The 13,273-nt window shown below is 37.5% G+C and overlaps 1 protein-coding gene across 2 annotated transcripts in view; it reads left to right on the top strand.

Moving 5' to 3' along the window:
- The window catches only part of mvb12bb (multivesicular body subunit 12Bb), a 56,358-nt gene that overhangs the window by 27,420 nt on the left and 15,665 nt on the right, over window positions 1–13,273 (top strand). For both annotated transcript variants that reach the window (XM_079896686.1, XM_079896687.1), the window contains exon 7: window positions 4,258–4,349. In XM_079896686.1, the coding sequence (XP_079752812.1) occupies window positions 4,258–4,349 (92 nt within the window). The remainder of the gene's footprint in view (window positions 1–4,257; window positions 4,350–13,273) is intronic.

Here is a 13,273-nt window from a genome sequence, read left to right as displayed (position 1 = left end):
CTACCTACGCCGCTCGTATGTGCCTGTCTCCTTTAATTTGTCCAGTCCTTCATCCCAAGTCAAGCCTCTTCCTCCTCCTACCAGGCATTGTGATATTCTTGAGCGCTTGTCTTTGTGTCCACTTGTCTTCCATTTGGCCTTATTAGGAATCAACCATCAACTGTCCTCAGTTTGTGCCTCGAGACCTTCGTCTGTCTTCAAACTCTGATCTTTCTTGGCCTCGTCGTCATCCGTAGATCTAAGTGGAGCATGTTGAACATCTACAATGTCTTAAGATACAGAATCCGTTTGAGGCTTTCTCCATTTCTTTTTAACGTATGTTGTTGTGTACAAGCTAAATGTTGCAATTGTTTACATCTTAATCCCAGTTCTGTTTTAATTCTGGGAGGTATTATGGTATATTTATATATTCAAAATTGGGATTTGTGTCACTGTGGCTCTGATGGGTTTGAATGATGATTAATTGTACTCAAAACTCCAGTGGCCGACGTAATGCAAGCCTCGCGCTGCCGTTGATTATGTAGCCATGTTTATATTTTAAGAATTAGATGTGTAATTGATTTGCCATATGCTACCCAAACCCAATGTACCCTAAAATGTAAAAAGCAAAGAATTGGGATTGAGTATGGTTACACTGTTTGACAGCTCTGAAGATTGGAAAACGCTTGCTCCTGCAACTTATATTGATTCAAGCATATATTTTATTTCCCTTTTTGAGAGGCGGCACAGAGACAAAAAGTTTTGGAGATGTTTTTTCTGGGTGCTTGACACTGACACAATGAGTTGCTCTATATAAATACTGCATTTTAAACATACAAGATGTTAGATAATCTTAAAATGGTCACTTTTCTAAAGACCAACTCTTATCTCAATTTTGACCTTATCAAATTGGTGATGTTTTACGTCCAAATAGATTTGTGTGTCGTAAACAGGCTTTTCACTGAATATATCTCATTTCCATTTTCTGTATCGCTCGGTATTATTCGCTATTGTTTTGGCTTGCTCCAGTGACTGGGGTAGTTGAGGCCAGTTTCGACGAAAGAGCATCCGGACCATCTCCTTTCAGTTTATGGCTGTTTGTGAAATGTCTGGATGCGCGTAGAGCCATGTCCCCGGCTTTCTCTCCACCCTGCGTTCGAGTCAACCTTTGCAAACGAAGGGAAGTCTTCATTAAATGTGGCAATCGGTTCCACAAGATTGATGCCAACCTTTTAAAAATTCACCATTGGGCCGAATTGAACACGGGCAAATGCTGATGCAGATGAACAGGGAGAAGTCGGCCCCATCGAGAGAAATAAATCTGAGTTGCAGGCTTCAGTTCATAAATACCACAGGCTGTCAGGAAGCATGTTTTATTGCCTCTGATAGAAATTACTGCATTTATTTATCTCATCACACCTGATAGAAATGCAGAGTAGCCACTCAGGACAGACCTGTCTTCAGTTTACTCATGAGCTGACCCACAATTACCATTCATTTATTCGGATGAATATGTACAGTTGATCTCTGGTGGACAGTGTTTGACTAAAAAAAGTGCTTCCAGAAAGGATAGATGACTGTTTTTCTAATTTGGCTTTTGCCTTTGCATAGCAGATTTCTACAACAAAGTAACCAACTAGATTTGCATTTGCATCCTTTGCCCGGCCCGAGCACTTCAACCATTTCATCTATTTATTTCAGACATACCCGTCCTCCATTTTCAACATGTAGGCATCTCCTGCTTTGCATTGATATCACATTTCAGAAGCTTTTCCAACATCCACTTCTGCACTTACCTTCCTAACTTACTCTCAAACTCTGGATTCTCCCGCCGCCTAAATGACATCTTACTCCCCTTGGCGGTGTCACTTTGCTCCTAATCTTCTTCCAAACATGACTCCGTCTGACTTTAATGCATCTGATGCATCCTGTAACCTGTTGGAGATGCTCATTTGGTCTTCAAAGCATGTCTAAAGCAGAATTATGCAGCGCTCCTGATGCAGAGAAACTCAGGCAGCGAGGCACTGAATTTATTGATTCCCGTGAGTGAGTCAGAGAGTGTAATTCACCAGCGCCTGATTGATGAGGAGAGCAAGTTCAAACTGTCCATGAAGTGCAGTGCATGCTATTTTTGCTCTTCCCCAAAACTTTGATATGGTTAAGCAGTTTGACTTGAAATCATCAGAGGCTTCTTTTGTTTATGCAAATGTTATTCTAATTTGTATTTTTATTATTAATATTATTCAAAATATTTTAGAATAAATTGCATTTATTCAAGTATAAATGTAGTAGAAGTAGTATTTGTTTTTGTTCAGTTTACAATTAAATTTACTAGCATTTATTATAAAAAAAAATAATTTAAGAAATAATAATGATTTATTATATAGAACTACTACTACTATATACTACTATTGATATTTACATAATTATATTCATCACATCTCATTATTGTAAATTATTGGTTGGATTTTGATCAGATAATTTGGTTTGCAGAATCTTTTTTAGCATTACCACAAAATGATTAGATTCATTGGCACTCCTATGGTATAAAAGGAATCTAGTGTGATACTCCAAGGAAAAGTAAGTCCAACACTTTAGCTGTCCATGCTGGGTGACACTAATGACCTTAACCACAGACACCCTCCTTGGACTGATGAGGTGTGTGTGTGTATGTGTGTGTGATTGTGTGTGTGTGTGTGTGAGAGAGAGAGAGAGAGAGAGAGAGAGAGAGAGAGAGAGAGAGAGAGAGAGAGAGAGAGAGAGAGAGAGAGAGAGAGAGAGAGAGAGAGAGAGTGTAACTGTGAGTTTTAGGACTATTTCTGGGCTGCTGCTGTTGTTGATCTCTCTCTCTCTCTGTGTGTGTGTGTGTGTGTGTGTGTGTGTGTGTGTGTGTGTGTGTGTGTGTGTGAGAGAGAGAGAGAGAGAGAGAGAGAGTGTAACTGAGTTTTAGGACTGTTTCTGGGCTGCTGTTGTTGTTGATCTCTCTCTCTCTCTCTCTCTCTCTCTCTCTCTCTCTCTCTGTGTGTGTGCGCGCGTGTGTGTGTGTGTGTGTGTGTGTGTGTGTGTGTGTGTGTGTGTGTGTGTGCTGACCTACATTATGAGGATACAAAGTCCTAATATTTTGGTGTATTCAGGTTTCAGGCCACACCCCCTACATTAGGACATGGCGATGTCCTTGTAATTCAAAACCCAAAATAAACAAAACGATTTTTATTAAAAATGTAAAAATGCTGAAAGTTTTCTGTGATGGGTAGGTTTAGGTGTAGGTTTAGTATAAGGGGATATAATATACAGTTTGTACAGTATAAAAAACCATTACTCCTATGGAATGTGTGTTATTTTATTTATAATTTTTTTGTTTATTTTATAATAAAATATATATCAAGTAAATGTTGATTTTATTTTAGATAACTTGCGTATTGCCAAAATTACTGGAGTTCAAGTTGTGATCTCAAGAAAACAGCAAATAGACCACCAATACCAAGGTGTGCGTGTGTTCCTGGTAAACTCTATGTTATGGGGACAAAATGTCCCCACAAATATGGTAATATACGAAATCTGTGTAGGGTAGGGTTAGGGTTAGAAGATAGAATATGCAGTTTGTACAGTATAAAACGTATTATGTCTATGGAAAATCTCCATAAAACATGGAAAACCTGTGTGTGTGTGTGTGTGTGTGTGTCTTATAGCATCCTGTCTCTTAACTCTTCTTATTACCATGACTCCATGACAACCGCTCACAGGCACCTAAGAGCCACAGACAGGGAGGGAGAGAAAATGGGAGGTTAATGATCAGTTGGAGTCAGTGATTCACAGTAGTTAAAGATGGAGACCCACCATCAATGATTCCTATTACATTTATATTCTAGCTTTAAGAACTTTTTAAAGAGCTGATTAAGGTGTGGATCGCAGTGATATTGTACAGTTCCAGTAAAGTATGCCAGATCTCAGCAGTTTGGTGCATCATTCACAACTTAGCACTTCGTAGACACTTTGAACTGCACGGTGTAAATTGCATTCATGACAGATTTTGCAGCACGTGTTTGCGTTGTTACCTGATTCGCATAATTCCCTCATAATTCCTCAGGCAGCATGTGCAAATAAACAGTTCTATCAGTGAACACTGAAATTCTAGAAAGCAAAAACTTTTCTATATAACACTGTCTGTGATATCTCCTTCTAGAATCTTTACATTGAATATAGTGTTTCTTTTGAAAATATATGTTCATTATTGCCTATCTTTGCACATTGTTATTGAGTTTTGCCTCTCTTTCCTAGACAATTCCCAGAGTCTCTGGCCAGTCCCACTAAAAAGAACATCGTCAGGCCAGATTATGAACACCAAATCTACAACATATACACCAAATCAGGTCAGTCCCTCTACAATGTAACTTATCTATAGAGTTCAACATTTTGTCACTACACAACCTTCCATTGTCTTGAATAAACTTTTGCAACATCCCTAGGACTATTGCTAACGTTTAAGTGAAAATTACACCGTCACACCACGCCGTGTGCACTTCTATGCAAACATTAGGGGAATGACATTTGTGTACTTCAGGAAATCCCACTGACCACCACCGTCCTGCAGATCTGTCTTTTAGGTCCAAAATATAACTCTGAGTTTAGACTGTGAAGGCATGCTCATGTGCTTTTTTTCTGGCTGGAGAGAGACACCATGTGGTGAGGATGAGCTTATCTATAGTACAGGGGAAAGATATCTTCCTGTACTGAGGTACATTCGGGTCCAAAAGAAACATTTGGTCACACCTGTGGTGTGAATTCTCGAGCCACAGATATTTCAGTAACACATTTATATAATGCAGTATTTTTAATGCATGAATAATGCCTTGCAATTCACCTTATAATGCATTGTTTGGTCTCATGAATAATTGTAACCACAGTTATAATATATTATAATACTCATGTTAGGCCTTTAGAAAGTAGAATGCATGAAAGCACACGACAAACAGCCAATCTCAGATGTAACAAGGAATCTGCACATATTCTAATGCATTTTAACTTTGGTTTCAATTATTTATGAAAAGATATAATGCATTATAACATACACTATGAATACCTTTATAATCCATTATACATTAAGGCTTTAAGTAAAGTGTTATCGATATTTCTTGTGTGCTGTTTTTTGAGTTATACATTTTTTTTATAAAGTGTACAGTGGGGCTAAAGGCACACTCTAAGAAAAATGTGCTTTTCACTACTCCCATAGTTTATGATTGCAGATTGTTTTAAAAAATATATATTGAACATTGATGGAGCAACAGATTTTGTGTGATAAAAGTGGTTTGTTTAAAAATCTGTTGGCGAGGGGGGCCTTTTACCCCGCACAAGGGGTAAAAGGCTCACCAGTGTGGGACAAAAGGCACAAATTATTTATACAAATACTTTAGCTTAAATAATGTTTTACATAATGTCTAAGTTAATACTTGTTCAGAACAATCACTATACAAAGTTTGCACTACTTTCGGTTTATTTTGATATAAAATAATACATTTTTGTTCAGTAAATATACTGTCATTAAAAGATTTTGTTTTAAAAAAACAGAAACAAGATCATTTAAAAAAGTAATTCTGAAAGCATTGAATGAGATCCCATAAAGCTTTACAGTAGTAACAAATAAATACTTTTATTAAATGATATGATTAATATCGTATTTTAAAATATTTAAAATATAAATATGGTGATTGGACACCCATCTTGATATATGATATTTCCCATCTGAATCTGGAAATGTTGAACAAATGGAAAAGTCAGCTGGCTATTTCTTATGGTAAATATTGTGCCCTTACCCCAAATACCATACTTTTACATATTCTTCCGTTATTGAAAAACTGTTGCTTTATTTACCTTGAACAAAACTGAAAATCAATAGCAAGACCTTTGTCTCAAAATATAGACATCAATTTTATCGATTCTCATTTGCTACATTTAAAAAAAAAAAAAGTTAAATATTAGATCAATTTAGCACAGAATCAACTTTGCGCTGCTGTCTGCGATCTCGTCAAGGATCAGACAAATTTCCACGTGCCTCATCAAAAGCGTTTTTTAAAGGTGCAATCGGTGATTCGCTACAGAAACACTTTTTGTTTCCTTTCAGCCAGTCACGTTCGACGTTACGTCAGAACGACTGACGAATTGGGCTCTCACGCTCGGAATTAATTATGTTTTGCATTTTCAGGCTCTTTGATTTTAACACAGCCTCAAAGATATCAGTCAGCCATGTATAGATTTTATGCATACTGTAATTGCATGGTTACAGGCACGCCGATCATATCAAGGTTTCATTGGTTAAAATAAGTGACTGACACATTAAACTCTGCCACTTGCCTTTGACGTGGTTAAAGTGACAGCAGATTGACTTGTTCATCTCAAGTGAGGCCAAAGAGAAAGGAAAGGTTCTGTCAGCACGAAGGCTGATGCATTCTGCTTCCATGTCGCCATGGTAATGCCATTTGACTGACAGGCAGACACATGCTCTGCCACCAATCATCACTCTGTCACCACAAGTAGTGTGTTCTATTGATCCTCCTTTAGCAACGTCTCTGTAACCGTCAGTAACTATGTTCACAGATGAGCTCAGCTGCAGTTCAGTATGTGGTCTAGTTATAGAGTGGATATTTGGCTATTTTTATTGAATGGAGATAGTAGAGAGGGAATGTGAATCAACATTTCTGCAGCAGCTCTGATGAAGTAGATATTTTAGGCTTATATCTTATACATAAATAAGATAGACATAATAATAATAAATTAGATGTGTGTATATTCAGTGGGGGGGAAAAGCAACGGCAGCTGTGGTTGCCAGAAATCTAAAATATGGTAGCAACATTTTAGGTTGTACAGATTGAATTTAAAGGGTTAGTTCACCCAAAAATGAAAATTCTGTCATTAATTACGCACCCTCATGTCGTTCCAAACCTGTAAGACCTTTGTTCATCTTCGGAACACAAATTAAGATATTTTTGATGAAATCAGAGAGCTTTCTGACCCCCATAGACTGCAGAAAGCACTCAGATTTCTTCAAAAATTGTGTTCTGAAGATAAACGAATGTCTTATTAATAAATGACAGATTTTTCATTTTTGGGGGAACTAACCCTTTAAATACACAGTAAAAAAACATACTTCATTATCTGATATAATGTTAATATATCAACATAAGTACTAATATCTGTTTTGTACCTTTTTAATACATTGACAACCACCAAAAACTGGTGGTATCAAGACCATCATGGTAACACACATGACACTAAAATAACGCAAAAAAACATTGATTTAACAACATTAGATGTAATATAAAACCCTAATGTAGCCTACATAAAAACTAAGGAGAAACATAGTTATTTCAACGAAAATACATCACCTGTAAAGTGTCATGCAGGGAATTCTGGAAATGTCAGTATACGGTTTTTCACTGTATTACTCAGTATTACTCACTGTAATACAATTACTTGTTCTTTTTTACTTTACTTTTTATAGTATATAGTTAGGAAATTTACTGTTAACCAATTAACACATTTTTTACCATAGAAATTGTGTGTGTGTGTGTGTGTGTGTGTGTGTGTGTGTGTGTGTGTGTGTGTGTGTGTGTACATATATACATACATACACAAACACACACACACACTTATCTAGTATTATGCAAAATATTATATAATATTAAATATTTTATTGTAATTAGATATTATAAATGGATATATTTTATATAGAATTATGCATATATATATATATATATATATATATATATATATATATATATATATATATATATATATATATATATATATATAATGCAATATAATTATGCATTATATTGTTTGAATTTCTGCATTAATTGAGTTGACCTGAGGAGCAAATGTGGGGTTTTGAACAGACAGCTGGATTTACCTTAATCGTTGGGGACTCCGCATGTACGCATATGCGCATATATGTATGTGTGTGGATGTTGACAGCTGGCCAGGTTTGAGCTGGGCTAAAACCATGTGCGCTCTTGTCAGGCTCATAGCACCAGCTCCTTCAGGATTGATGAATTGCCTGCTTTCTTGATTAAACCTTCCGTCACTTCCCAACAAAACACACACATGCAAAAAAAAAAAAAAAAAAAAAAAAGGGCCAGCGCATTAAAGACTATCCCAGCGTAGGAGACTCAACATGTCGGGGAATCTGTCATCGTCAGCCACATTATGTGTGGATTTGAGGTGCAGGTGTTTTGACATTTATTACCAGAGTATTAAAAACTAATTCACATAGATTTGGCAAACTTCATTCACTTGACAGTCCACGCTCATTTTAACAAGTTGGGTCTTTCTAGACTTCTCAACCTCTTACTTTGTTTCACCACTGCCTCTTTGAAGCTGAGCAGATTTTTGGTGTCATTTATTTTTCATTTAGCTTGATGGGTTGAAAGAAATATTTCCTAATTAGCGAAGGAATCAGTGTGAAAAAAAAAAGAGTCCGTTTGCAACATCTGTGAGGCGACGGATTTGAATATAATCTTTTTTTGGGGAGTATTAATGAAGTCTCAGAAATGAGCGTTGTGTGGTCATATGAGCTGTGACTCTCTAAATGGTAACATCAAATTGATAATGTCTTTGTAAGTATTATATGTGGTTAGGAGCTTGACTTTTGCCACATTTTTATTTTCATCCATGTCTATAAAAAAACAGGGAACACTCTTAATAAAATATTCACAGATATCCAATATCCTCTAGTTAACTTGCATTAACATATCTATTACATTAATCAAAAAAGTATGACAATGCCCTTTATTAAATATAATATAGAGTGCCAATCAGTTATTCGTTAGTGCATTAAAGGAAGATCAATTAAGAGGTGATTGGAGAGAGAGATGAAAATACAGAGATGTTTCAGTATTACCTTTGCAAAATATCAGAGCAATTGACAATGATTTTTTGATTTTCCGGAACTGATATTATTCCCCTTATTAAAGTATGTGCATCTGCTTTTAATTTGCTCCAAATAATTGGAAAATGCAACAGAGCTTTCCAATTAAAGCGCCACTTTACGCACTTTAATAATACCCCCATAATATTAGAGCTTATGAAATGACAGGTGAGCTGGTGTATGAATAAAACATAAAGGCTCGTAATAAGAGACAGGAAAAAAATGGCAGACAGTTGTTGGTTTTTTTTTTAAATGCTTGACTTAATTTGCATATATTAATCTCTTCTTTTCAGCCTTATCGAATAGTCGTGCGTATTTGAAGTTAAAATAGTGATGACAGGCCGGGGGTACGCTTCATTTTTCCACGGATTTATTGCTCCTATAATTCAGGATCTTTAATAAGCCAATATGACTGATCCTCCGAGTTCTGTGGAATTTCGTTAATTGTTCCAGATGGTGCTCACTGATTATGCAAAATGACTTCTCTTTTTCCCCACTTTTTTTTTTTTAACCATCTCCGACCACACTGTTTTTTTGATTGACTAACACAGAGAAAAAAGATTATTTTTGGGCCAGCACTTTCATTAGGAATCCTCTCATCAGGTTTCAAACAAAAGTTCCATCTTATCTCCGGGTGCAGACTGCGCCGTGACTAGCACTCCAGCTAGCGCTTGGCAGTCGAGGAGGATCCCATAGGCTTTTAATCGTGACTCTAATCTCGTGTAGCCCAGCAGCTCTCTAGACCCGTGTGGCCATATTTTACAATACCAAAACACTTTAGGCTGAAGGATTAGAGAACACGCACTCGGGCTAGCGACACAAAAACTCATCTGCTAAGTGCGGCCGCTCCATGGCTGGATGGCTAGCCTTGAGGAGCTAGTTGATTAAAACCCCCCAAAGCTAGGCCACCATTTTTCTGCTCCTCCTCTCTCATAGCTGAGGGCCCATTGAAAGTTCACCTTGATTCTGTTTAGCATCAGCTAAATTGCCCTAAATGAATTGTGTATGGATATTTGATGGGTGGTGGTGGGGGGACTAGGAGGGGGATAGACATAGACCAGATTTACAGCTGTGTTTTACTTTCGATGGGTACACGATTTAAGCCGTGCAATTTCGGGGCAATAAAACCGTTCTGAAAGGGAGCCAAGGACTTCAGGTTGGCGACAGGGCATGAAAGACTGCATACAGCTTCTTTTCCAAAAAAGCCATTAATGATTTATTCTCGTGGACTACGTAGAGGGAGCCGGAGGAAAATGTAGAGTCGGTTTACAACTTGCTTGGCTTGTGTGCATGATAGCGTATACCACTAAACCTGTGACTGATGTTGCTTCCAAATGTTTGTTTCTGGATTAATCCAGATTTAAGAATCTTTACTCTCAGTCTTCCTTTAGGGGGAGACCAAGGGTTAGAATTAGAATAATTATTGTCAGAGTAAAGATACTTCTACATTTACATTTTAGTTTTCACTTGGACTATATTAACAATGTCTTTAATACATTTTCTGGGCCAGCAAGTTTCAGGGCCCTATTTTAACGATCTGAAACGCAAGTGTCAAAGCGCAAAGCGCAAGTAACTTTGTGGGCGGGTCTTGGCGCTGTTGCTATTTTCCCGGCGGGATAAATGACTCTTGCGCCAGGCGCAAATCTAAAATGGGTTGGTCTGAAGTAGCTTCATTATTCATAGGTGTGGTTTGGGCGTAACGTGAAATAAACCAATCAGAGCGTCATCTCACATTTCCTTTAAGAGCAGGCGCGCTTGTTCTAAAGCGGATTCCTATTATAACGGCGGATTTGCCAGACGCGGTTCACAGCCGAGGAGAGCAACGCTCTCGTCAGGGACGTTGGGGATGGAGAAACCCACCCAAATTAACTTCGGTTAAAAAGGCGTATGATAATTTGGGTAAATGTGTAAGCTAGATGTATGTTTTTATAATAAATTATCTATCTATCTATCTATCTATCTATCTATCTATCTATCTATCTATCTATCTATCTATCTATCTATCTATCTATCTATCTATCTATCTATCTATCTATCTATCTATCTATCTATCTATCTATCTATCTATCTATCTATCTATCGTAATAATGTATGATTTGCAAAAATGAAAACTGCTGCTTCTGTGTAGATGAGAGAATCAAAGTGTATGCGCGTTGTGCACACGCTACATTGATTATGGCCAAGCATGCGCCCTTAAAATAGCATATGAATAACATGCGCAACGCGCCACTGACTTTAAACCATTTTTTCCTGGTTAGTGGCGCAACTGTTTTCTAAACCGGCAAAATAGCATGAAGGAACGTTTGCGCTGGAACACGCCTCCTTTTTTGCGCTGAACCGCCCAGGGAGCGCAAGTTCATTCCCTAGTTTAGTGACGTGCTTCTGTGGAGGAAAAAACGCGCTTTGCGCGGGTGCAAAATAGGAATGATACATGCGTCGGTGTACAAAGTCAATTGCGCTGGGTGCAAGATAGGGCCCATAGTGTCCATAAGCCTGTGGAGGAGTGAGACAGCTCTCAGATTTCATCAAAAATATCTTAATTTGTGTTCCGAAGATGAACGAAAGTCTTACGGGGTTGGAACAACATGAGGGTGAGTAATTACTGACAGAATTTTCATTTTTGGGTGAACTAACCCTTTAATTCCGTAGTGTCAATAGCCACTTTCACACAGTGGCAATCCTGGTAAATTACCATAAAATTGCCAGAACGTCTTTACCGGTAAATTCAAAATGTGCTGGTCACACAAGCAACAGCGTTCTGATTTTTACCGGTAACAGACCATTCACACATCAGTTCCAAAATACTGGTAAACTCTGTGATGGTGTCATTAACCGGAAGTTCATTCCTTTTTCCTGAAGAAGGCTAGTTATTTTATCATACCTGACAGTATCGCTAACTGTTGTTGACAAATTTCTTCATCCGCCCGGACAAGGAGAAGAGCTTTAGTTTCGGTATCACTCCAATTTGAAGACATTTGTAAACAGTGCTGAGGTAAACATGTCACCTGCGTCATAATTTTATGAATGGCTTAGAGCCGTTGCTCTTTCAACGGCTTCTGATCGGCACTTCTTGCTTCTACGCATTCTGACCTCGTATGTGCACAATACCGGTTATCTTCATTCCGCGTTCAAACAGCGCATATACAGGTAATTAACTGGTAATGTTACAACTTCGATTACTGGTAAATTGCCGGAACCAATTTACCGGTGTATTTGAAAAGGTCCGGTTCACACATGGTCTGTTAATTTACCGGTAATTTACCAGTAAAGACTGTATGTGTGAAAGGGGCTAATGAAACATGAAACATAATGAACACCTTTTAGGTTTACTTGGCTGAAGTTTTCATCCATCCATCCATACATCCAACAATAATTGACAGAGTACTGCTGCTGTTGGGCAGGTACACGAGACTCTAATGTGATATTTATTTATTTAGCATTAAAATACAATTCGCATTACAATTAATATCCCATTAATATCCCCTTTCTTATCATTACCAGTGGAGAAATATTTAGTCTTTTACTTTTCTATTCATGCTAAAAATATAAATGTGCTCTTCTATTATTTTCTAAATATGTCTGTAAGTTTCTTGGAGATTTAAGTCAATTGTAAGACTAATGAGAACCACGTGCCTGTGGGCCTAATCACAGTCCGGGGTATCATTTCTCAGCCGTCCATCTCCCAGCCCAGAATAAGAACTGTTCCTTCATTAGTCTCCAGCCTATCAAACATGGCCGCCCTCAATAGATGGGCCTGTCTAGCCTTCCCATTGCCCTCATGTTCAGCAGTCTTTGTTATCGCACATCTAATTAGAACTTGATAAAAATATTTCCCTCGAAATCCAGCCATTAAATATAGGTTAAGGAGATTTATGATCAAATATGCTCTTAAAGATCTTTTAATGGGTCTGTGGACTCGTTAAGTTGGTTATTAACGAGCCCCTAATACATAGTGCGATTTAAACTCTCAATGAGATTCCGGGGAATGGAGCCATTTCTGATAAGGGGGAAGTGGGCCCCCCAAAGGCTGTTTTGAAAGTGTGCTGCCTGCTTTGTCTCTAAATATATTAAGAGACTCATCTACAGCTGTATGAAGAGTTTATTTTCTAAAACACTGACCAAATTCCCACACCCATGTTCTCAAAAATAAATGCTTATAGACAGCATGCTATTGTATGTGTTGTTAAAATTGTTGTATGTATGTATGTATGTATTTATTTATTTATTTAATTATTTATTTAATTACTTTTCTGTTTTTCTAGAGTATATTTTTTGGGGGGAGAGTCATAACACATGATATTTTACAATCTAAACCAACTCTGACTTAGTAAAACGTTTTTTAAAATTTTAACAGAGTTGACCTTGACAGTCATG

This window comes from Squalius cephalus (assembly GCF_949319135.1).
Source record: "Squalius cephalus genome assembly, chromosome: 16".
Taxonomy (NCBI): Eukaryota; Metazoa; Chordata; class Actinopteri; order Cypriniformes; family Leuciscidae; genus Squalius; species Squalius cephalus.
Note: the sequence above shows the minus strand (reverse complement) of the source record. Positions and strands in the feature narration are given on the sequence as shown.